Raw genomic sequence first — 26,595 nt, 5'->3', positions numbered from 1 at the left:
GTATTTTTTTTTTAAATTGATTTATTGTCAGTGATTTGAATTTGTTTTTATTATTCATATATCGAAAAACCTTTTTAAAAAAAACTTTTTACGGTTTTTACTAGTCCTCTTAGGGGATTTGGAGCTGTGATCGTCTGCACTATTCTGTATAGCACAAATCACGACCTCCTATGAATGTCGGCTCACGGCTGCCAATCTGGAAATGATACCGGACTGTGCGAAAAAATGTGGGATCAGTGTTACCAATTTGTTAGAGATTCCTAGGAATCACATATGTGTTTGCTTATATGCTGCTTGCATGTTGTATTAACATTTTTCTATATGAATGATTAACCCTTCGTCTATCACCATTGAGTGAATATACTGTTGGTTAGTAAAGTCCAGTAGCCTTGCATTCCAGGTCTTTTGCTCAGAAATAATGGCGTTTGGACTTGAAATATCGGTGTAACTGGGAGTTAAGCCATTTGCTTCATGCTTGGGAAGGTCACGACTTCATTTATTTTAATATTTTATTTGAGTGAAATTGAAATCTTCGTGCACAAGGTGAAGGCTGCATAGTAAATGAGTTGGTGCAGATGAATGACTACTCTAATTTCTCAGACTGGACCTCTCCATCATTGGTTACAAGTCCCATTATGTCACTGATAAAGATTGACTTCGAGAAGGATTTCTTTATTGTATTTTTTGCCATTTGACAGATTATAATTGTTTTTTGCACCTTTGTATCAGTCAGTTTCTATAGCCCTTTAACTTACCCTGAAGGAAGAAATGATTTCTTTAAATAACTTTTATATAACCTTTACACAGTCACCACCATGGGGAGCCCAGAAGCTAGAGGCTCACTGTACACACTAAGCTCATGGGCTCCCTCTAGTGGTAATATTCTCATCACTATAAAGAGATATTAGATGTGTTAATTTGTCTCATTCAGTTTAATTTATGGATGTTTTGAATGCCTGTACAACCACCAATATAGCTTTTTACAGAAGCCGTCAAAGAGTCTTAAGAATTCTAGAGTGATGTGTTTTATCACTATATATAAAAATAGCAACAAAAAGAGGAATAAATATCCTCCAAAAATTAAGGATTACTTACAGCAAAGATGGGCTGCAGTGTGTACATCGACAAGGCCAAAAACTAATACTCTACCAGGATACAGCTAAACCCCCACTAAGTGGAGGCATCACAGGTGCAGGAGGAGCAAATCACACACACACCTCCATGGAATAAAGGGGGCGATTGCTGGATGATAAAACTGCACACTGATGACTTGCATAGAACGCTGTTCACACATGCAGATGAACAGTCACAAGCCCGCAGCCTATTAGGTGATGCCCATACTATTAGATCAGGCGGGCTGCCAAGCCGTACCACACTGTGTATCATGCACGGACAGACACTCTACAATGCAAGGCCCACCAGAAAGGGGCCTGGCTGTATCCTGTACAAAAAAATGAGGTTTTATTTGGTACAAAAAGAGCAACAAATATGCTCCAAAACCTCCTGGGGGTTTAGCTGTATCCTGCTAGAGTAATAGTTTTTGGCCTGGGCAATGTACACACTGCAGCCCATCTTTGCTGTAAGTAATACTTAATTTTTGGAGAATATTTGTTCCTCTTTTTGTTGCTATTTTTTTATTTAGTGTAGGGACCTACAAGCATGAGGTTCCCGTGACGAGGGTTGTAGGCTTCCGTTTTTATGGCCATAATACCAACTAAAACCTCATTTTTTTGTCCAGGATACAGCCAGGCCCCTTTCTGTTGGGCCTTGCATTATAGAGTTTCTGTCCCTGCATGATACACAGATAGATAGATAGATAGAAGTGATGCCTCCACTTAGTGGGGGTTTAGCTGTATCCTGGTAGAGTACTAGTTTTTGGCCTGGGCGATATACACACTGCAGCCCATCTTTGCTGTAAGTAATGTTTTATCACTATACTATAAATGTGATGCATGGGAGTATGTTCTTGGTTGCCTGACTTTTAGCTGAGTCACACTCACATGTGTATCGCTTGCGTCTCGCATCGCGCCACCTGACATGGCTGCACACTCTCCTGACAAGAGCGGATCTGCTGCATGTATTTCTATATGGGTACGATTCCACTTGCATTTTGCACAGGCGAGTGCAATCGGATAAAACATCAGATTGCTCTCACTCTAATGCAAAACTATGGGGCAGTGTCCATCTGTGACTGATTTCTAATGCCATAGCTCATGTGGAATGAATCGCAGCATTCTGCGTTTGACAGCGAGTCTCGGCTCACACCCCCAATACAAGTCTAAGGGAGCGTGTGAAACATGGCACTGCACTAGCATGTCATCCGGCTGCAGTGCGATATACGCAGAGACAGGCAGTGGAGGAGATGGGGAGAAAGTGCTCCCTCCCTCTTCTCCACACCTGTGATGCGATTTCAGTCACATGACTCTCAGCTGACGCATGCAGCAGAAGGTCATTAGCATATCGCTTCTGATGCTCTCAGATTGGAAGCTGTGTACAAGTGGAACCATACCCTAACATCGAGGATCGGAGGAGCCTCTAATCCTGTCCGTTTAACCCTTTCATTGTTTTTACCAGGATTAAAGGGGGATTACTTTTTTTATTCAGTCAGTGGCTTTCCTAGTGACGGGATCAAGACCTAGGGGACTGGGACTCCGGTGTAGTCAGACTTGGGGCGCATGCCTGCAAACTGAGAGAAGAATGTACAGACTTCTGGTGTAATAAAAAAAAAATTGCAATTATTAACTCCTTCACCCCAGGCGATTTTCCGTTTTTCATTTTTGTTTTTTCCTCCCCTTCTTTGAAGGGCGATAATTTTTTTAAACTTTAACATATTTTATTGATTTTACTTCTCCCCTTAGAGGACTTTATGCCTGCACTATCCGACACTCTGCCGACATTCACAGGAAGCACGTCATGACAGCGACGGGTAATCATCTGACCCCACGGTATCATGGCAACCCATTGAGACACCCATGTTCACGTCACGGGAGTGCCGATGGCAGTGAGGAAGAGCATGATTCCCTCTAGAGCAAGTTAGATCGTATTGTCAGCGTTTCACAGCGCAATCTAAGGGGTTAACAGCAGCTGGATCAGAGCTTTACCCACGTCTGTTAGCTGCACATGTCTGATGAGCCAATGTGCGGGAATAAGGTGGGCTCGCCGTGTGTGCCCTCATTAAAAGAGACAGACATGGTCAAGGACATATACATACATCCTTGCTCGTGAAGAGGTTGAAGTATAATTTGGCTTACTGTACTCCAGCTACTGACTGGCATCTTTCTCCCTGCTTTCTACTGGTTTCTACAGTATAGTAAACCAGTGGACCAATGGTGGGACTAGCCCACCAGTCCTCTATAGGAAGACTCTGCACTCATCTCCCACTGCAGCTAATAAGTAAAAGTGTCAGCTCTGCATCTTGGAAAAACCAAAATAACTATACTGTGTATATATATATATATATATATATATATATATATATATATATATATATATATATATAAAATATGTATATATATATATATATATATATATATATATATATATATATATATATATATATATATATATACACATGCACACCCTACAGTTCAAAAGTTTTTGGGGTCACCCAGAAAATTTTGTCTTTTCCATAAAGAGTCATATACTGTATATATGTGTGTGTGTGTGTGTGTGTGCGCGTGTGTCTGTGTGTGTGTGTATTACTGTATCTTACAGCCTTTTCTTTTTTTTATTTTAGGAATCACGACACGGTAGTGCAGTGGAAGAAGATTCTGAAGGAGATAATGATTCTGAAGAGTTTTACTATGGAGGGCAGGTGAAGCTTTTATGATCTGCACATGAGCACATTGCTCCTTCTCTTGGGTGGTCGTTGGTGGCTCAATGATGGCAAGTTGGGCGGAGGTTTTTCCTGCTATCTGCACAGATGCAGGTTCATACTTGTACAGTTGTGTCTACTTTTATCTTTCCACACGTTTTGTTAAAGGCACCAATTTACACAATATAAATTTGATACCTTATCGTGACAACCCAGCAAAATCCTCAGCAGGCAGCAATGCATACTACAACCACTGAATGGCCACAAATAGTGTCTCCCAAGAGACAATAGGAAAAAGTTAATTTTTTCAAAGCTGGAAATTTGATGTTGCTCAGGATATGTCAATCTAAAGGCCATGTCACACTAAGCAACATCGCTAGCAACATCGCTGCTAAGGAACAACTTTTGTGACGTAGCAGCGATGTTGCTAGCGATGTTGCTGTGTGTGACATCCAGCAACAACCTGGCCCCTGCTGTGAGGTTGTTGGTTGTTGCTGAATGTCCTGGGCCAGGAAAGTCAGGGACTGTGGAACAAAAAGCACATAGGGTCTTACCAGATAAAAAACAAGTTATTAATTAGTAAGGTGAACTCACCTATAGGGGTTGTCACAACTCCTATATTCATGTGGTAGCAAGGTGAAGTAGCTGCAGCCCCGAAGTAGTCAGAGTAGATATTTGAAGGAAACTGAGTGTCACGCCGCGCTTATCACCAATTCAGATCCAAAATAAATTATTCCATGTCTTAGTTGCATTAAGGTACCGTCACACTAAGCAACATCACTAGCAACATCGCTGCTGATGCACAACTTGCTAGTGATGTTGCTGTGTGTGACATCCAGCAACAACCTGGCCCCTGCTGTGAGGTCGCTGGTTGTTGCTGAATGTCCTGGGCCATTTTTTAGTTGTTGCTGTCCTGCTGTGAAGCACACATCGCTGTGTATGACAGCGACAGAGCAACAACTGAATGTGCAGGCAGCAGGAGCCGGCTTCTGCGGACGCTGGTAACCACAGTAAACATCGGGTAACCAAGAAGCCCTTACCTTGGTTACCCGATATTTACCTTCGTTACCAGCGTCCGCCGCTCTCACACTGCCAGTGCCGGCTCCCTGCTCTCTGAACACGTAGCCGGAGTACACATCGGGTAATTAACAAGAAAGGTAAGAAACAACCCATTTGTATGCACCCATGATGGGAAATAAGATTATATTTGCTACTCTGGTGTCAAAAAAAAGAGAAAAACTTTGGGCTGTGCTTCCATCATTGAACCACCAATGAATCTTTGACCAAACTTTCTCACTGGGAGTCTGTAAAGTTTTCAATTATTCTATATTAAGTTGTGTTTCATGGGTAGAATGTGTAAGGACATCTGTTAGACTGTAACTGTTAACAAAGAAGTGAACTATATATTGTTTGACACTAATACCATGTTTCCCTGAAAATATGACCTACCTTGCAAAATAAGCCCTAGCATGATTTTACAGGATTTTTGGAGAAAACTTGAAGTATAGGACCTACTTAGAGTCAGGTCTTGCATTAAAGGTGAGGTGGGAGGTAACTAAGCAATTGCCCAGTCCATCCACTTTCTTAATGGTCCTCAATATTTGTATTCTGAGATGTGATCATGATGTTACCAAAGGTCCTTTAACTGCAGGAATCTAGAGGAACTGAAGAGGAGAAAGACTGATATGTGTTATGACTGAGCCCTACAACTCACACAGAGATGAACAAACCAAGAGAGATGTAACACCTGTAATCACCAGGTCTCTAGTTAGACTAGAAGAAACCCCAATTCTGACCCTGATTTGTCCCTGCCTGACTGTGACCATAGACTAAATGATAGCAACTAGGGCCTATGCTCTCCATCGGTGCAATCGGATAATAATTTGTCCCTGCCTGACTGTGACTATAGACTAAATGATAGCAACTAGGGCCTATGCTCTCGCTCGATGTAATCGGCCAATAAGCGCTTCACATTTCTACTAAGGAACCAGAGGGCAGCGCAGAGTGCAAATTACCTACAGGAGGAGTAGAAAGTGATCCCAGAGTGATTAAGACAAACTGCAAAATACAAAATTACAGTGAAGGTGAATACTTCTAAAGAATATGCTGCCTACTTACTGACAACAAACATAAGGAAGGTGCAGAGTAGAGAACAAAAACAGCAATGATAAATATCCTTGCTGGTAGCCACTGACTGGCAAAAACTAACAGCAATATGGCTGGACTTCAAAATAAAAAATATCACCAGCAGTAAATATCAGCTGGAGGAACTTATTTAAAGCCACACCCAAAAGGTGATTGGGCAGGCAAACAAGTAAATTAATACACCTATTACCTTAATAAAACCAAACCATGTATAACCAAAACTATACACGTAAAGAAAAAGTGAACCTACTGTGGTCCGGCAGACAGAAGCCGACCACAGAGCACAGACTCAAGGTTTTGAATCCAGACGCATGATATTAATCAGCAAGATTATCCTTAACTGAAGAGTTGGGACTCTAAACATAGCCAGCAAGGAATGCATGTGCATGGCAGGAATAATAGACCCTCCCAAGATGTGATAGGGCAAAACAAATGTGGAAGTGAACACACCTGAATAGAAATAAAAAGCAAAGGAAAGACTAGAGAATAGTGTTGAGCGGACCCGGATCGGCAAAATCCGGATCCGCACGGTTTGAGCTGCAGATCCGAGTTCGACCCGGACGCGGGATTCCGGGTGCACGATCCGGATCCGGGTTTTGTTTTGTCTCTCTCTCTCTCTCTCTCTCTCTGTCTCTGTCTCTGTCTCTGTCTCTGTCTCTGTCTCTGTCTCTCTCTCCATATATGGGGACGGATTCCGGATCGGATCCGGACTTCTTTGTCAACCCGCTGTGGATCCACCGGACCCGGATTATTTGCAGTCCGCTCAACTCTACTAGAGAACCATCAGTAGTTGGACAAAGACAAAACCTGCTGAGTCAATAGAAAGGGAAACCGACCACACAACCAGAAGGCACTGTATTGAGCTCCTGAGTCAAGCCAGGACATGTTCAGTGTGTGTATTTATATGTGTATGTGCAGTGTGTGTAATGAAATGATTATATTTCAATAAATGTACTGTACATTTTTTGTTCAAGATTAAATGTGGACTGTTGTTCATTGACAACAAAACATACATTTTCTGAAAATAAGCCCTAGCCCATGTTTAAAAGTAAAAAAATAATATAAGACCCTGTCTTATTTTCATGGAAACACTGTACTAATGAGGTCTTATAACCAGTTTATTCTGCAAAGAGCGCACATCCCCCGATCTCTGCTGCAGTCTGGTAAAAGAATTGTTGTTTTTTTCTTTGTATACATATGCGCTGTAAACTGACGGGTGCAAGATAATAAAGAAAGAATAAGATTTGGATTTTTTTTTCTCTTTTAAATACAAATTTTATTTTTTTGTGAGGTTTATTATGGTTTTTATGCCATTTTTTACTAACATTTTTCTGCCTTTGCCATTTTTTGGCTTTCCTGAACTGCTTCCGTGTAATTTTTATTATTCAAATGTTTTTGGTTAATTCGATCTTTTAAGCATTTTTGAAATTTTGCAATATTTTTGCGCAATAGTACTTCAGCACCCTAGCGGAGTACAATTTTTTTTCTTACTTACAATTGGCAACTAACATGCAACATTTAAAGCTTACTAAGAGGATTATACAACATTTTAAAAGTACAAAAAAGTAAAAACTTTTTAAAGAGAACTTGTCATCTGATGCATGATGCTGAAACTACGAGCAGCTTGAATCAGTAATTAGCTGAACAATTGAAGCCAACTATATTTTTTTCTGAAATGTTGCGTTGTTTCAGAGAAGATAAAATTTACCGATCTGGCGCTGCTCCTGGCCGGCTCTTCCCAGCGCTGCCGCAAATGATTGACAGGTCTCTCATGTGTACAATCACCTGCAGCACCGCTAGGGAAAAACATTTAGGATTGCTGCTGGAGTAGTCTGGTCTCCGCTATGGTTCCCTGCTGGATCAATAAACTTTATTTTCTCTGAAACGTTGCAACATTTCAGAGAAGAATATACCTGGTGCCTTTTTGAACAATTTAGCAAAAAGTTCAACAGCAAAAAAAAGAGAGAAAATTAACAAAAAAATCTACAATTGATAAATTAGGTCCAAGGTTTCTCAAACAGTCCCCCGACAAGTCTAAAGGGGGCTTTACACGCAGTGACATTGCTAGCGATGTCGCTCGTGAAAGCACCCGCCCCCGTCGTTTGTGCGTCACGGGAAAATCGCTGCCCGTGGTGCACAATATCGCTGTTACCTGTCACACTACTTACCTTCCTAGCGACATCGCTGTGGGCGGCGAACAACCTCTTTTTTTAAGGGAGAGGTTCGTGCGCCGTCACAGCGACGTCACACAGCAGCCCGCCAGTGAAAGTGGAGGGGCGGAGACCAGCCGCATAAATGACACGCCCACCTCGTTGCCGGAGGACGCAGGTACGTTGTTGTTCATCGTTCCTGGAGTGTCACACATAGTGATGTGCTGCCTCAGGAATGACGAACAACCTGCGTCCTGAAGCAGCAACGATAATTTGGAAATGAACGACGTGTCAACGGTCAACGATAAGGTGAGTATTTTTGATCGTTAGCGGATGCTCGAACGTGCCACACGCAACGACGTCGCTAACGAGAACGGATGTGCGTCACGAATTCCGTGACCCCAACGACACCTCGTTAGCGATTTCGTTGCATGTAACGGGGCCTTTATACCCCAACAGGACTATGGATTAGATAAACACCTACGGTAGGTGCAGTTCTACTTTGTTTCATCCAGAGAAAAGATTCAGTTTTCTGTCCCGACTTTTAGCCATCACTTTCTCTAGCGTCTTCATCCGCTAGTCAAGCCCATTCATGTCAAGATGCACAAGTAATGTCACCCCTTCCTAATGCATAGGTAAAAATGATCCCCTTCCAGTGATTAATTGATCATTTGAACAACATCCTGCACTTACTCATTCCACGAATAAAACCTATTTATTGGATCTAATGTATGTAAAATCAATAATCAAAGTACGCATTTTGAGCTGCGGTTCATAGAAGTGATCAAGGGTACTGAAGTGTGGAACATGCAAGTGAATCATTGCTTTTATAGCTTGATGCCAAATAGAAAAAGTTCTATTCAACGGACAACAGAGTTGGATGTTTTTGAAATTCCGGAGAGAAAATAGTGACATTGTTGCCAGATCATCTCTGTTTTGTGTGCGAGTCTGGAGTCATTTCATGTAGCAACAGCAATCTAAAAAATAAAGACAGACCTATGCAATATAAATTCTAAAACTTGTGTCCTTCATTTAACACACCATTACAGTTTTTGTTTGTTTTCCGGCACTGTAGTGGTGCTCTAAGGCCTAAGACACGCGGCATGAAAATCGGAGCATGTGGAATGCGATAAAACAACGCATTCCACTAGACCAATATTAGCCTTTGTGCCAGCACCCATGAGCGATTTATTTTATCAGCCCTAATCGGACCGAAAAATCAGTTGCAACATGCTGTGGGTGCAATGCAATCCTTGTTTCTCTCGCACCCATTCAAGTCTATGGGGCGAGAGAAAAATCACACTGCACTCGCATTACACTGGTGTACCGCGAGTGCAGGGCAAGAATGGCAATAGCCGGCAACGGAGGAGAGAGGGAGATAAATCCCTCCCTCCCCTCTGTAACTCCGGCCCTCCCCTCCGCAGCTGTGGTCCGATCGCATGATCGGACCTCAATTGCAGTGACACTCGCATAACACTCGGCTCCTGCTGCCAGCGTGAGCCGAGTGTCATGCGAGGATCGCAATAGTACCTCGTTTGGCCCCAGCCTAAATGTAAGCCCCCCACATTGTCTAATACTCACCTTTTGGTGTTTTCATACTTTACCCACGCCACACCAGTCCTGAGGTGCCATCTTGCGCCTGTAGCTCCAGACTGGCTGGAAGTTAGATGCAACTCACAGGCACCCAACGCAGCTCTATGAGAGCCAGAGCAAAGCCAAAAGGAGGCCAGAGTGAGGCCAGAACGAGTCCAGAGCGAGGCTCCCATAGAGATGGATTGAAGAGTGATCTCGGCATGCTCCATGAAACACTGCAGCTGCTGGTAGGTAACGTTTCAGCACAAACTGACCGGAGCTCTGCTGGAAAAGGATGAAGGCAGTGGAAGGTGAGTATAGGGCTCAGGGGACTTAGAGTTAAAGGACCACTACAGTGGTGCATTAAAAAAAATACTGTAGTGTTGCATTAAGTGGACAGGCTATGCCATAAGCGTCCGATACACACATATTGTACGTTAAAGGTTGTGTCAGTCCAACAACTCATTATCCCGGGTGCATGACTAGTTGTAATAATAGTTGTATTTAGCAGAAAATAAATCTTACACCTCTGGATGCACCTTGAAAATCTACACTTTTAATTTATTGAAGAAAAAACAAAAAGCAGCACCAAATGTGCACTTCAGCACTAAAAATTCCAAACTGTACTTATTATAAAAATTTTGAGATTTTTGGCAAAAAATTGCAATTTCTTGAGCTGCCTCGCCACGTCACGGCAAATCTCATTTGAGGCAGTCCTACACTAAAATATTTTTATTTAAATGTGCCATACGGCCATGACTCAGTCATGGGTACCGGACCGAAATAGACCAGGTGAGTGCTGCTAAGAGCAGTTCTACTATTCATATGTGAGGCCGTTTGGCACATTTTATAATAATATTTTAGTGTAGGACTGCCCCAAATGAGATTTGTCGTGACGTGGCGAGGCAGCTCAAGAAATTGCAATTTTTTGCCAAAAATCTCAAAATTTTTATAATAAGTACAGTTTGGAATTTTTAGTGCTGAAGTGCACATTTAGTGCTGGCTTTTTGTTTTTTCTGTTTTTAATTTATTGCAACAACTTAACCCCTTAGTGACCGGGCCAAATTTTTTCAACTCCGATCATTGTCACTTCATGTGGCAGTAACGCTGGAATGCTTCAACATGCCCCGGTGATTTTTGAGACTGCTTTTTCGTGACCCATTATACTTTATGATAATGGTAAATTTAAGTTGACATGTTTTGCGTTTTATTTATAAAATTATCAGAAATTTGACAAAAAATTTCTAAAGTTTTGCAAAATTTCATATTTTGATCGATTAACCCTTTAGTCCAAATAGTCACACCGCACAAATAAAAGTAAATAAATAACATTTACCTCATGTCTGCTTTACATCAGCGCCATTTGTAAAATGTTCTTTTATGTTGTTAGAAGGTTTAAAAATGTAGCAGCGATTTCTCATTTTTTTTTAAGGAAATTTTGAAAATATATTTTTTTTTAGAGATTTTTTTAGTTTTGAAATGACTTTGGGGGGGTCCTATATAGTGGGAAAACCCCTCAAATTGAAAAACAGAAAAACAGAGCCCCTCAACATCTTCAAAACTGCTGACAGTTTATTAACCCTTCATGTGCTTTTCAGGAATTCATGACAGGAAAATGTTATTTTTACCACCTAAATGTTGCTAACTTCTGAACAGGTCCCTGTAGCCGGCAGACTCTAAAGCCATTATTTGACCGTGAGGTGCCTTACAAAGCATTCACACTACCCAATCATGATCTCAGGATGCTGATGGGGTTAAAGAGGGAGCCCCTACACTCTGTTAACCATCTAGATGCTGTAGTCACTATTGCCAGCAGCATCTAAGCGGTTAATGCCAACAAAGCAGGTTGTCAGCTATGGTGTACAGCTGACAGCTGCTGTATTTTCACCCGCGGAGGGGAAGCTATTCTCTTATATCTTAGGTCAGTAAAAAAATGTATTAGTAGTCACTAAGGGGTAATATACCATTATTACAATTGGTTTAGATCAATTTGCAGGACTCGGTCCATTGGCCACATTGGTGCTCACATCCAAGGACGGCTAATGAAAAGATACCGTCAGTTAAGAAGCTGTGCTCTTGGTTCCTGTCCAGCGGTCAGAGATTACTGTTGTGACTGATGGATCAGGTTGTGCAATTGGATTCGCTCCAACTATAGCCATCATACATCTCCTTGGAAACATGTTTTGAACTCTACCTTCTTTATCAAGGTCAAAGCACCACTCCAGCAGGTTTTCTTTTATTTCACCACTGGAGTGTTGTCACTAATGTAAAGTTACCTGACCCTAAAAACATACTTACCAAAGCCTGTCTTCTGTTCTCTGCGTCTCTCTGGTCGTCTTCTGCAGTTTGTGATCTTCTGGATCGCTCCACTGTTTGCTGGGTGAGGCTGAGGTCATTTCTCAATGTAAGTCTATGCGAGCCAGAACAAGGCTCTCATAGACTTACAATGAGAGCTTGTGGTAGTTACCTCTGATTTTCGGTCAGTCAGAAACTGAGGTCACAAGATGGCAGACGGGAACTGGAGCAGTGCCGAAAAGAGCAGAAGACGGTTGCTGACAAGTATATTGCTAGGGGCAGGGACCTTATATTATTAATACCACTCCAGCAGGTTTTCTTTTATTTCACCACTAGAGTGATGTCACTAATGTAAGTTCCCTGACCCTTATATTTTTACCAACCGCTGTCATCTTCTGTTCTCTGTGTCACTCCGGTAATCTTCTGAAGTTTGTGATCTTCTGGATCGCTCGAGTGTTTGCTGGGTGAGCCTGATGTGACTTCTCAATGTAAGTCTATGAGAGCCAGAACGAGGCTCTCAAACTTGCATTGAGAGCTTGAGACGGTTACCTCCGATTTTTGGTCAGTCAGAAGATGAGGTCACAAGATGGCAGGTTGGAAGCGGAGTTGTGCCGGAAAAAGCAGGTAAATATATTGCTAGGGGCAGGAAACGTACATTATCAATACCACTCCAGTGATGAAATAAAAATAAAATAACGCTGCCCTGGTGCTTTAGTATACTTCAGGAAGTTCCTATCCCTAATATCGATCTCCCTGACGTGGGGTGAGAGTCACATGACTAAGGCTAGGGCCCCAGTTTGCGATTTTACCTGCTTTTCAGGTGCTTTTTGGGTGCGTTTTGGGAAGCACCTTTTTTATGCCAAAATGCTTGCGTTTTCATTTTCCAGCCATTTCAATAGCATTTGTAATTTACCGACCCCACTTTGCGTTTGTAAACGCATCTGCGAATTTGCATATTTTGTGGAAAAAAAACATGCGTTCAAAGAAGCATCATGTCAATTGTTTTTGACATTTTGGGTGCGTTTTGCTAACATTGAAGTCAATGAGAAGTTGCAAAAACCTTCAAATTCCTGCGTTTTACCTGCTTTTTATGTGCAGAAAACATGTGTTTTAGCAAAACGCATGCTTTTAGGACATTAAAATAATGATTTCATATGTCCCTTCACACACACACACACATAGTCCGACAATTAAATTTAAGAAAAATAATAATGTATTGTTTTTTTTCCAATAAATAGTATATTACCGCTATAATTTTATTAAATATTTCTATTTCCTTAATTATTTCTAAAATTCTATGTGTTCCTTTTTTTTTCTCTTTTTTCATTTTGTTTGACTGTTTAAACTTTATTTAGCAGTGTCTTGATGTTCAAAACGCATCTGTCAAAACGCAGGTGAAAAAGCATTCAAAAAGCGCTGAAAACGCAGCTAAAACACGGTAAATACGCATGCGTTTTCAGCGCTAAATTTCTAAAAAAGGCAACTTTGGTCAAATCAATTAAGCCCAAAACGTGCGTTTAGAACTGCAAGTAGGACGACGCAAAGTGGGGCCCTAGCCTTAGAGACACAGAATAACTATACCTTACTTCAATGATAAACCTTCATAGTGATACATCATAGAGTATAAAAATAATCGCAAGCTAGGGGATGTTTCTAGCATCAGCCCTGAAAGATTGCACTTAGGTTTTTTTTTTACGTGGATTTCGAAATGCATTTGCTTCAAAATCCGCAGCAGAAAACTGTGTGTGAACATACTCTAAGGCTATGTGCCCACGCTGCGGATTTTGCCGCGGATTTGCCGCGGATTTCACGCGGATTTCCCGAAAATCTGCAGCAGCGGCACTTCCAAGCCATTTCAATGGCATTTTGGAAATGCTGTGTCCATGCTGCGGATTTTTCCGCTGCGGATTTGCCGCGGATTTTGATGCGGAAAAATCTGCAGCATGTCAATTATTTGTTGCGGATTTTGGTGCGGATTTTGGGTATAGAATGGGGGAAAAAAAAAAAAGAAATCCGCATCAAAATCCTCGGTAAACCCGCGGCAAATCCGCGCGTGCGGATTTGCCGCGAAAGTCGTGGATTTTCATGCAGAAAAATCCGCAGGTACATTCTACCGTGGACACATAGCCTAATGGTGACATACATTGTTCCCGACAGGTGATGTAATTCCCAAGGCTTTAGTCAGACGGCTATACATTCTGTCATGTGAGAGAATTGGGCCAGTTATATCAATGGTACTCGGATCAATCTCTGATCAAAGTTTGATCAGAGTGTCCGCTTAGTGTGATCTGATTTTCTGGGATGAGAAACACACTGTGAGGAGAAGATGGAGACAAAAAAATGTCCCCATCTTCTGCATTCTATGAGTTTGAAAAAATAGAACTTCATTTGGATGACGTCAAAGCGCAGTCCAATTATTTCCACGCACCCATAGAAGTGAATAGCTGCCCGCCTTCTGATTTGTTGTGCCACTCATCTCATGCAGCGATTTTATTTTTCTTCTGACGAATTGGCAAGAGAAAAAAAAGCTGATCGGCACTGCCCCATATCATAATATAGGTCCAAGGGCTATCTGATAAAACATGGTGTGAGCGAACGCAAAAAGGCAAGATGCCTCTTGGCTCAGTACTTGGCGTTTCTTATGCTCATGGAGTGGTTTTAACCTGTTAAATTGTACAAAAGAGTGTCTCCTCTGTGGCATTAGGTAATCTGTTTACATAGAATATGGTTTTGTCCTGAGGAAGGGGTTTGATTGCCTTGAAATACATAGACTAATAAACCATTTTAAATTGAATCCATTCAGAGCCCTTCTCAACAGACTATGGTATTGGTCTGAGGAAGGGGCAATATTTCCTTGAAACGCATAAATTAAAAAAACATTTTCAACTGAATCCATTGTGAGTCCTTCTCTATAGACAGTGGTTTTGTTCTGAGGAAGGGTTTGGATTGATTTGAAACCCTTAGGGGCCCTTTGCACACTACGACATCGCAAGCCGATGCTGCGATGTTGAGTGCGATAGTCCCCGCCCCTATCGCAGCTGCAATATCATGGTGATAGCTGCCGTAGCGAACATTATCGCTACGGCAGCTTCACATGCACTCACCTGCCCTGCGACGTCGCTCTGGCTGGCGAACCGCCTCCTTATTAAGGGGGCGGGTTGTGCGGTGTCATAGCGACGTCACACGGCAGGCGGCCAACAGGAGCGGAGTGGCGGAGTTGAGCGGGACGTAAACATCCCGCCCACCTCCTTCCTTCCGCATAGCCGGCCGGGATGCAGGTAGGAGATGTTCCTCGCTCCTGTGGCTTCACACACAGTGATGTGTGCTGCCGCAGGAACGAGGAACAACATCGTAACATCGGTCTTTCCTAATTCATGGAAATGACCGACGCTACACCGATGATACGATTACGACGCTTTTGCGCTCGTTAATCGTATGATAAAGGATTTACACACTACGATATCGACAGCGACGCCGGATGTACGTCACTTTCGATTTGACCCCACCGACATCGCACCTGCAATGTCGTAGTGTGCAAAGTGCCCCTTAGACTAATAAACCATTTTCAACTGAATCCATTCGAAGTGCTTCTCGATGGACTATGGTCTTGTTCTGAAGAAGCGTGTTACGAACCGGCGCCGCCATAGCCGCAAGCAGCCTGCTGCGGTCCCTGTTGCGCCCAGGCGCCGGCTGCCGTTCTTGGCCGTGCCTCGGGTCGTCCAGTTGGCTGTTCCTTCCACCACGTCTAAGTGTGGAGAGGCGGCTAGTGCGCATGCGTGCGCCGATTTACCCCAGCCAGAGTTTAAGCCCGGTGTTTTGCCTAGTGAGCATGCTCAGCCTGATTGTGTTATGTCTGAGACTAAGTCCTCAGTTCAGGCTACTGAGCATGCTCCCACAATTAACCCTAACAGCCTCTTTGCACAGGTACTTGGACTTCGTGCTGTGTCTAAGTTCCGGGATGTGCCTACTGAGCATGCTCAAACTGATAGTCTGCTTTCTGAGCCTGTTGCTCAGGCTACTGGGCATGCTCAGCCACTTAGTTCACCAGAGGCTTGGTCCGGTAAGGACCTCACTGAGCATGTCCGTGAGGTGGCAGGTCCTGATAGGGCAGAGGGTGTCAGATGTCCTGATGACGTGGCAACTCCGGACTGGCTCGCAGAGGCCCGCCCCTATGATCTGGCACCTCAGTATTGGTCGTCAGACGATGACTGGTGAAGTGTTTGGGGCGTGGCTGCCATGAGGTCATCAATGACGTGGCGGTTCCGGATAGGTCGCATGTGACGTCACTGATAACATGGCACTCTGCTATTGGACCTTGGTTCCACCCTGGGTTTGGGGCGGACTCAGGTTATAAAAGGGGCTGGAGACAACATGGAGGTGCGCAGTCTTCACTTTTGCTCAGTCAGAGCACACCTCCATGTTAGAGCCTCATTGCGGCATAAGCCTATGTTGGGAAGCGGTAGGTAGGGTTAGGCGAACGGTGCCTGTCACGCCAAGATTCGTGGCTCGGCACATCAGGGTCAGGCGCCGTGCTTCCCTCCTGCCGTTCCAGTCTTGCTATAGCAGCCCAGTGGCGTTAACTGGGCTGCGGTTGCTGTGCTTCCTGTTCGATTGTGCCCCCTACGCACACGGACAATGCACCTGCTGCGCCACCTGTCCGATTGTGCCTCCTACGCACACGGACAATGCACCTGCTGCGCCACCTGTCCGATTGTGCCCCCTATGCACACGGACAACGCACCTGCTGCGCCACCTGTCCGGTTGTGCTCCCTACGCGCACGGACAGCGTACCCCAGGACCCCTGTGGAGTTAACCTTATCCTCCTCGGCTTCCCGGTCAACGCTACTGGTGTACCCATCTGGCCTGACGTGTCCTACACACACGTGGCCAGGCGAGAGCTGGCCAGAAACGCTAATCGGAGGACCGCTAGGCCTGACGTGTCCTACACACGTGGCCGACAGGGCGCTTTCGTGGCGGTCTTCCGGTCAACGCTACCTGGTTACCACCTGGCCTGACGTGTTTCCTGCCCACGTGGTTGGTGTAGCGCTAGGTGCACCAAAACGCTAATCGGGTTGTCGTCCGATCTGACGTGTCCCAGCACACATGACCGGTTCCCAGAGTTCCTGGGTTATCTCAGAGCCATCCAGCTCTATAGTCTCCGCCTAACCCTCAGGTGCCAGCAGCTCCTTTGTCATCTGGAGCACGGTGGGCCCCGACTGGCGATTAGGATATATACCCCCTGGTCCTAATCTGCTGGTCCCCCCGTAACAAAGGGGCTAAATTGCCTGGAAACATGTAGACTAATAAACCATTTCCACCTGAAGCCATTTGGAGTCCTTCTCGATAGACTGTGGTTTATTCTGAAAAAGGGGTTAGATTGAGTTTAAACATGTAGAATAATAAACCATTTTCTCTGAATCCATTCGTAGTCCTTCTCAATAGACTATGATTTGTTTTGAGGAAGTGGCTAGATTGCGTTGAAACACTTAGGGGTACTTTGCACGCTGCGACATCGCAGGCCGATGCTGCGATGCCGAGCGCGATAGTACCCGCCCCCGTCGCAGCAGCGATTTCCTTGTGATAGCTGCCGTAGCGAACATTATTGCTACGGCAGCTTCACATGGACTCACCTGTCCTGCGACCGTCGCTCTGGCCGGCGACCCGCCTCCTTGTTAAGGGGGCGGGTCGTGCGGCGTCATAGCGACGTCACACGCCAGGCGGCCAATCGGAGCGGAGGGGCGGAGATGAGTGGGATGTAAACATCCCGCCCATCTCCTTCCTTCCGCATATCCTACGGAAGCCGCAGTGATGCCAGTAGGAGATGTTCATCGCTCCTGCGGCTTCACACACAGCGATGTGTGCTGTCGCAGGAGCGAGGAACAACATCGGATTGTCGCATCAGCGTAATCATGGATTACGCCGACGCTGCACCGATGATACGATTACGACGCTTTTGCGCTCGTTAATCATATCATCGAGCCTTTACACACTGCAATGTCGCATGCGATGCCGGAAGTGCATCATTTTCAAATTGACCCCATCGATATCGCACCTGCGATGTCGTAGTGTGCAAAGCCCGCCGTAGACTAATAAACCATTTTCAACTGAATCCATTTGGATTCCTTTTTGATGGCCTATGGTTTTGTTCTGAGGAAGAGGCTAAATTTCCTCGAAACGCGTTATCTAATAAACCATTTTAAACTGAATCCATTGTGAGTCCTTAATAGATTGTGGTTTTGTTCTGAGGATGGGGTTAGATTGAGTTGAAACATTTAGAGTAATACACCATTTTCAACTGAATCCATTCGAAGTCCTTCTTGATAGACTATACTCTTGTTCTGAGGAAGGGGCTAAATTGTCTCGAAACTCAGACTAATAAACTATTTTCAGCTGAATCCATTCGGAGTCCTTCTCAATACACTATGGTTTTGTCCTGATGAAGAACCTAGATTGCCTTGAAACGCATAGACTAATAAACCAGTTTCAACTGAATCCATTCGGAGTCTTCTATAGACTATGGTTTTGTTCTGAGGAAGAAGCTAGATTGCCTTGAAACGCATAGACTAATAAACCAGTTTCAACTGAATCCATTCGGAGTCCTTGTCTATAGACTATGGTTTTGTTCTGAGGAAGGGGCTAGACTGCCTTGAAACGCGTAGACTAATAAACTATTTTCAACTGAATCCATTCTGAGTCCTTCTCGATAGACAGCTGAACTACCATTTTTGAAATTTGGAAATCAGGTTACATGGGGCCTGTCTAAACTAGATTTTTGGATTTTTTTAAATTCTTCACCACGACAATAGTTGTTCCATTTATAAAAACTGCCCCCACACGAATGTGAGGATCCTTCTGCATCTTGTACCAAAGAACATCGAGTCTCCTATTTGTTTAATGAGCGCAGTAATTAAATCTTGACTTCCGTATGGAACATTTATGGCTTTTGGCTTTGAATTAGAGATGTAAGATGGATTTACACGTCTTGGAAATACTTCTTTAAACACCTTTTAATGTCTGCTATGTGACTGAATATTTTATTAGCATAGTTTATATTTTATTTAGCTTTCTATAACGCGACCATATAACTTAACTGCCTCCTATTAAATTGCAGGGCTCTCCTGTGCAGCAAATTCTCAGGTTTTAACGCATGCGATTTTGTTTATTTTATTTTTTTCCCAGAATGCATATTTAATGTATATATTCCTACAATGACAACGTGAGCGGAGCTCAATATGTTTTATCATGCACAGTATTTGTGAAACAGCTTTAATGCATTCTTAATTCACTTTAAAATGAAATCCCTTACAGACCCACTTTAAACTTCTGCATTATATATAAAGGTATATAAACTACCTAGGACTATGTGGGCCTATTAATTATTGAGATGGGAAATTTATTTTACAGAAGAGCAGATCATATTCCTTGTACTGTGATTGTAAAAAGCTTTTACGGGTCCTATGTTATTTTTAACTCTACATACATTTTTCCTAGAAATGATCAAAAAAATTCACAGGACCATGGTCGAGCGGCAATATTACCATGTTTCTCCGAAAATAGGACACTGTGTTATATTATTTTTTGCCCTGACAAATGTGAAAGCGCTTATTTATGGGGTAGGGCTTCTTTTTGAAGAAACATGGGCTGAAGGTAAGTTTAAGCCCCCCAAAAAGGCAGGACAGCCCCCTTCCCCCTTGGAGAATCATACTTACCAGACCCCGGATGTCTGCGTCGCTCCCAGATCCTCCTGCGATCCTCGGTGAGTGCTCCCAGCAGGTATTCTCCACACCATTCCTCTCCAGTTTCTAGCCGGCACTCATACACATCAGGTCGCAAGAACTCATATACACACATCAGATCGCACACACTCATCAGATCACACACACACATCAGATCACACACACATCAGATCACACACACATCAGATCACACACACACAGATCACACACACATCAGATCACACACACATCAGATCACACACACACATCAGATCACACACACACAGATCACACACACACAGATCACACACACACAGATCACACACACATCAGATCACACACACATCAGATCACACACACACACACACACCAACCAACCGGTAATACTGTATTGTTTTGATGCCTTCCAGCGCAGGTCCACCTGTTTGGGGTTTTTAAGTATGATTGCGGGATCTGCAGTCTTCTTTCTTCTTTCTGTTGGGGGTGTTTGCTTTTTATAATGAGATTTCCTGCAGTATCTTTAACGTTTTTAGCTATATGGACACTTCATTATTGAACTGCGACAACAGCTTATTTTCGTGGTGGGGCTTATATTCAAGCCTAACTCTGAAAAGGTGAAAATTCCTGCTAGGGCTTATTTTTGCAGTAGGGCTTATTTTTGGGGAAACGGTAGTAGTCTGAAGCTGCTGACCAAAAACCTGCAAACCTGTCCCTACCTGACAGAATCTCTTATGATTTCTCGGCTCTGAACCTTGCCATCATTATGGCTTGACATCTCTTAAGGCCTTCTAATCCAAAGGGGTACTGAAAACTCCATGAAGTCGGAGGTAGTTTGTAGAGCTTTGGTCGGTGGCCACAGAATGGTCCAAATTTTTTTGATCATCTCCAAATTTTTATGAATATAGCTACATAGGTGTCCTGAAATTATTTTACAGAATTAAAATGTTAGTGTGATCATTTTCAGACGTAGGAAATCCTTTAAATCATGGAACATCCCTACAAAGTGACCCCAATTTAGTGTTCTTGAACATAATATAGTGCCAGATATCATGCTCTCAGAACAGTAGCATCTATATTGGCCCCATAAGTGTCTGTATAAATCTGAAAATAAGGAGCCCTGTTAGTGTAATACCAAACAGATCGGTGAGGTTTAACTGTAACTGTACACTCACCTGAAAGGGTTGTGATAGTCACAACCACTAGTGTGCATAAGATAATGGCGTCTGCTGCAGCCCCACGTGGATGAGCATACAAAATGGAGTAGAGAAGGGGTTAAAGCCGCGCATGAGCCGAAATGAAGATGTAGAGTGTTGATGAAGATAAACTTTCTTTTATTTCATAGGTCTACACGTTTCGAGGTGAAAACCTCTTCCTCAGGACCAGTACATCAACAAAAAGGCTTTTTGTTGATGTACTGGTCCTGAGGAAGAGGTTTTCACCTCGAAATGCGTAGACCTATGGAATAAAAGAAAGTTTATCTTCATCAACACTCTACATCTTCATTTCGGCTGATGCGCGGCTTTAACCCCTTCTCTACTCCATTTTGTATGCCCATAAGTGTCTGTAACAGTGCCACCATGAAATAACAAAGAGGAGAAGCGCTCCATGTGTGGAAACGATGGGTACAGGAGGTAAGAGAAGGACAGTTGGCATGCTCACCTGGATGAGTTGTGCACACAGAGCTGACAAAATATTGACAGCTACAGCGCCCTTCAAAACGGCAGCTGCTACTGTGCTCCTTTTAAAAGTTCCTGATACAGTTTATCCTTTTGAGGGAATACTGAAAATGCAAAAATTAAATAATAATCTCCTCCCCTTCTTTAAACGGGATTTGTCACCTCCAAAACACAATTTAAACAAGGAGTCCTTGGTGCACTCTTGCCACGGCCATCGGTTCATTGCGTTGTGCTGCCCCATCAATCCTCACTTCTCCTTAGCGTGACTGACAGCGCTGACTTGTCCAAAGTGAACACTGCTCGAATTGCATACCCAGCCCTGCATATATGCACTGACACTGTGGGAGTCAAACTGGCGCACACACAATGTCAGGGCAACGCTATCCTCCCTCTCTTGACCGCAACATTGTAACACCGCTGATCCTGTGTGAAGCCAGTAGTTGCTACAGTCAGGAGAGAGGGATGAGAGCATTTTAGGGGAGGAAGACTCCCTCTAATCTTTTTTTGTTTTCTTTTAAAACTGAGAAATAACTAAAAAGTCTGTGTTTTAGAAGATCCTCTTTCTCTTCACTTTCCTTTAAGTGGCTTTAAGACAATTATCTGCAGCAGGAGCCTCTCCCCTCTGCACTTTCTGCAGTAGGACAAAGGATATAGTCAAGTTCATACCCTTTACTGACTTGAACCAAAGATATAACTGATATGCAGGAAATTAAACAGTGCTCTTTAAGTGAAAGAAGCTCTGGCCGCATGATTGAAAACCCAAAAGTTATCACGATGTAGGTTATGGGTAAATAATATGGAAGCACAAACAATGAACTGTGGAAAGTACGTAACATTCACCAAATTAACTTGCCGTCAGTCACTGGGGATTTCCAGCGCTTTTTATATTTTTTTCCTGCTTTATCATCTTGAATTAAAGAGGTCGTCACCTTTGAACTATGGCTCCTTATCAGTCCCTAAATCTGTAGTAATATGCACTAGAATGCTGCAGCATGTCCTGCGTGTCTGAGGACATGCTGAGAGTTGTGGTTTTGCAAGAACAGAGGAGGTGCAGGTTGGAGATCACCGTCCTAGACGCTGGCAGTACTAAGAGGGAGCAAATAACAATGTAAGTTATTAGGACATAATTATAGGAAGTGCACTTTGCTCTTCAAAAACATCAAAAGCCAGAAGATAACCCCCCACAGACATGTAACGGGTGCCCGGAGTCTGGCATCGGTGGTAACGGTGCATTCAGGGGTTACCAGGCCGCAGCGCTCAGTAACCCCTCGCCTTCCGGTCACCACGTTACTACAAGGATGACTTCCATACAGTCCATTCTCACACTGAAGCAATAAACTGCATGCAGGAGTAGTCTTTTTAAGCAACGGAACTTTACTTCTTTTCTCAGTAGCATGTACAGCATTCATCTTCTGCACTTTACTTCTGGTCTGTTCAATATTTAATACAGTTAACTTCTCAGCTTTTCTTCTTGTCAGTACAGCATCTAGAGCGTCTAACTTGTTTACTGTCCGGGCACCGTTCCTGGTCCCATTAGGGTTCCCTCTAAACTCCACTGCATAATTCAATTAGGTGGCCGACCGCTTTCCTGGCACCCGGGATCTTGACGAAACCACTAGGCCCCTCTTTCTCCCAGCTAACATGGTACTGTGCGACCGACTGCACTAGTCCTGGGGTCCTTCCCTTAGTGGACAGGGGGCCACTGAATTGTAGTCTCACCAGGGACGTCGTAGGGTATACATATCCAAGAAACGGACATCTTGTCTGCCGCCCGGACTATTTCCCGCTTCTGGGGCGACAATTGCACTATCACAAACGTCCAAGTTCCCGAGGGTTTGTATACGCAGGGACAACCTCCCTTGGGTCGGTAAAATTTAGTCAGCAATCTGGGCAAAGAGAGGTTTGGGCTTCCTCCCTGTAACTATTCCTGGGGACACTTCTAACCCCCTGTTCTGATACTGTCCTTTTTATAAGCTCTCGCTCCTCATTTCCCTTAGGCTATGTGCCCACATTGCGTTCTGTCCCTGCAGAAATTTCTGCAGCGATTTGAACAGCACACGTGTGCTTCAAATCACTGCAGAAACAGTCCGTAATGAAAAGCCGATTTCATGTGCTCTGGATGCAGCCTCTCCCATAAACAGAGCGGGGGCTGCATGCAAAGCGCATGAAAGAAGCGACATGTTGCTTTTTAGAACAAAGCGCTTCGGCAGCATGCAAATCGCTGCGTTCTAAAACGCCACGTGGGCATGGATTAGGCACAATCTTCATAGATTGTGCTGGGGACGCATGCAGTTACGCTGCAGTGCAGATCGCAGCATAACTGCATGAAATTACGCTACGTGGGCACATAGCCTTAACCTCTGAACTACTTAAAGGGGTTATCCAGCTTAATTTGCTTTTTTTTATTATTACCCTATTGGGCTACATAGGGGCAGGTAAGTAGATAGTGACCACTTACCTGCCCTGTTGTCAGCCCCTCTCCCCCGGCTCAGAGTGGTCATGTGACCGCTCCTGCTGCGATTTTGCGGCTTCCGGTCATTTCATGTCAACATGGGCAGGACCATGTTGACATGCAAATCTGGAAACAGCATGTTGCCGCCCTGCTGGGTGGGTACAGTGCGGGAGTCCCCGCCCCCCTTCCCTGCACCCTCCCACACATTCCCCCGCACCCCGTACTCTGCCCATAACTTCCCACTGCACTGCTGTGGAACCCGTGACCTGGGGGAGGGGCCTGGCGGCGGCTGCCTACGATGTCACCGCGAGCACTGGGCCCCCTGCTTAGGATTGCACATTCAAATGTACCGGCATCACAGATCACAGATGCCGATACATTTGAAAGCGTTGATGAGAGGGAGCGCAGCGCTGCTTCTCATCACTGCCCGTGCAGTCTGTGTCTGACAGTTCAGTGCAGCGGTGACGTCACTACTGTGCTGATATGGCCAGAGCAGAGACAGCGTGCGAACGTGCAGGAGCAGCGTGGACCGAGGACGGGTGAGTATGTATTCCCTAAATGTGTTCCCTATGGGGGTAGGGGGGGTCGGTGCAGAGCGCCGTGTGTGTGTATGTGTGTGTGTGTGTGTGTGCAGTGCAGAGCCATGTGTGTGTGTGTGCGGTGCAGAGCCCTATGTGGGGCTGTTATTTGCAATGCTGTAGTAATAACAGGTCAGGTGCTGGGGCAGAATACTGACAGGATATGTGTGTGTGCAGGGGGCGGGCAGGGGGAGGGGCTGGACAGTGAGGTGGGCGGTGCCAGCTCTGACTGAAGTTTTGCACAGGAAGTTATCATGTTTTTCTGGAGCTGAATGTAAACAAGGAGCTGCAGAGAGTAAAAGGATAATTCAAGAGGAACAAAAGTTAGAAATCAAAAAATAACAATGTAGGGGTGATTTATATGACAATACAGCACAGATTAGCTTAACAAAAATTTTTGAGTGTATATCGGACAACTCCTTTAACCAGGTGCCAGGACTGCTGCCCTTGAGCCACTCTGCCACCTAGTGGCCACTTACACAAAATACCATACATCATGTTACAAATTAAACAATAGTGTGCCGGCCACTTGTGCAGGGGTGGCTATAGCCCTGACCCCCTTATAGACATATCTGGGAATTTCCAGACAATTTATTACCTCTGAATTACCCAAGTTGATAAACAAGTTTTTTAGCCTGTGATAAATCACTAGTATGTAAAGCAATGGTCAGTGTCTAGTTCTTACAAATGTCTCGTATCAAAAAAATCTGTCCGGTAATGCTGCTTAACCTCATTGATAGTGCGCCCACAGGAGTGTGGTATTGTAACATGTTAAGAGGGCGGCTAGTCGGGGAATATAACACCCTTTGGACTAGTCCCTGTGCTCATTAGCATAAGATAAAAGATCTTTAGAAATACTTTATCTAATGATTTCTTTATCTATGCTACTAGATACAGGGATAGTTAGGCAGGGATTAGCAATATGTGCCCAGAACTGCTCGTGGCTCTGTGTGCATATTGCACTTGACAGGGTCCCTTTAAAACTGTGTGCACTTGGTGCATTTTTTAATGCATTTTTTGACAAATCTGCACCAAATTCTGCATGCCTATCCTGAAGCCAGCAAAGTCTATGGGATTTCGGAAGTGTTGTGCCCATGTTGCCTTTTTTTTTCTTTGCATATTTGGTTGCAAGAAAAAATCTGCATCTTGTCAATTGTTGGGGATTTTGTTCCTGTGTTGTGTAGCCCTTCCAGCCATTGACTTAATTAAAAAAATGCATGGCACAAAATTGCACCTAAAACGTACCAAAAACACATGCGCTTTTAGGTGCGTTTTTCTCCCAGAAGGTGCAGATTTCATGCAGAAAATGTTTGCACCAAGTCTGCAGCGTGTGCACATAAGCCTAGTTGTGAAAATGCCTGTCTCTGCTCTCCTGATCTTACATTAGAAAATAAAGTGCTAACGTAAGTTCATGGGCAAGAAAATACCATTATAAATTCATAGTAAACATTTGCAAGATGAAACACACATATGCATAGGATCGGACAGATAAAAGAGATGACTTGGAGAATGGAAAGGAATAAACAAATGCACAAAATAGGTAATAGGTAGAAAAGGGGATAAGGGAATAAATCTTCCTAATGTGAATTATTCTTTGTTGTGCAGGTAAGTTACGATGGAGAACTTCACAAGCACCCACAGTTGGAAGCTGACCTCGCAGCAGTGAGAGAAATCTATGGACCCAGCGCTGTATCTCTCAGGTAAGAACTGCATAAATGTTACCATTACGTGATACCATTACATGTTGACTGCTATGACCATGTGGTGCTGGAGGTCCTACGTCCTAGTCTAAGGCGGGCTTTGCACATTGCAACATCGCAAGCCGATGCTGCGATGTCGCACGTGATAGTCCCCGCCCCCGTCGCAGCAGCGATATCTTGTGATTCCTGGCGTAGCGAACATTATCGCTACGCCAGCTTCACATGCACTAACCTGTCCTGCGACGTCGCTCTGGCCGGCGTCCCGCCTCCTTCCTAAGGGGGCGGGTCGAGCGACGTCACACGGCAGGCAGCCAATCAAAGCGGAGGGGCGGAGATGAGCAGGATGTAAACATCCCGCCCACCTTCTTCCTTACATATAGCCGCCAGCAGCAGGTAAGGTGATGTTCCTTGCTCCTGCGGCTTCACACACAGCGATGTGTGCTGCCACAGGAACGAGGAACAACATCATACCTGTCGCGGCAGCATAATTTTGAAAAA

The 26,595-nt window shown here is 44.2% G+C and overlaps 1 protein-coding gene across 1 annotated transcript in view; it reads left to right on the top strand.

Moving 5' to 3' along the window:
* The window catches only part of PARP8 (poly(ADP-ribose) polymerase family member 8), a 411,775-nt gene that overhangs the window by 267,211 nt on the left and 117,969 nt on the right, over nt 1-26,595 (top strand). Inside the window, exons 6-7 of the mRNA XM_075326712.1 lie at nt 3,737-3,814; nt 26,003-26,097. Of these exons, the coding sequence (XP_075182827.1) occupies nt 3,737-3,814; nt 26,003-26,097 (173 nt within the window). The remainder of the gene's footprint in view (nt 1-3,736; nt 3,815-26,002; nt 26,098-26,595) is intronic.

Source organism: Anomaloglossus baeobatrachus, chromosome 1 (assembly GCF_048569485.1).
Source record: "Anomaloglossus baeobatrachus isolate aAnoBae1 chromosome 1, aAnoBae1.hap1, whole genome shotgun sequence".
Taxonomy (NCBI): Eukaryota; Metazoa; Chordata; class Amphibia; order Anura; family Aromobatidae; genus Anomaloglossus; species Anomaloglossus baeobatrachus.
Note: the sequence above shows the minus strand (reverse complement) of the source record. Positions and strands in the feature narration are given on the sequence as shown.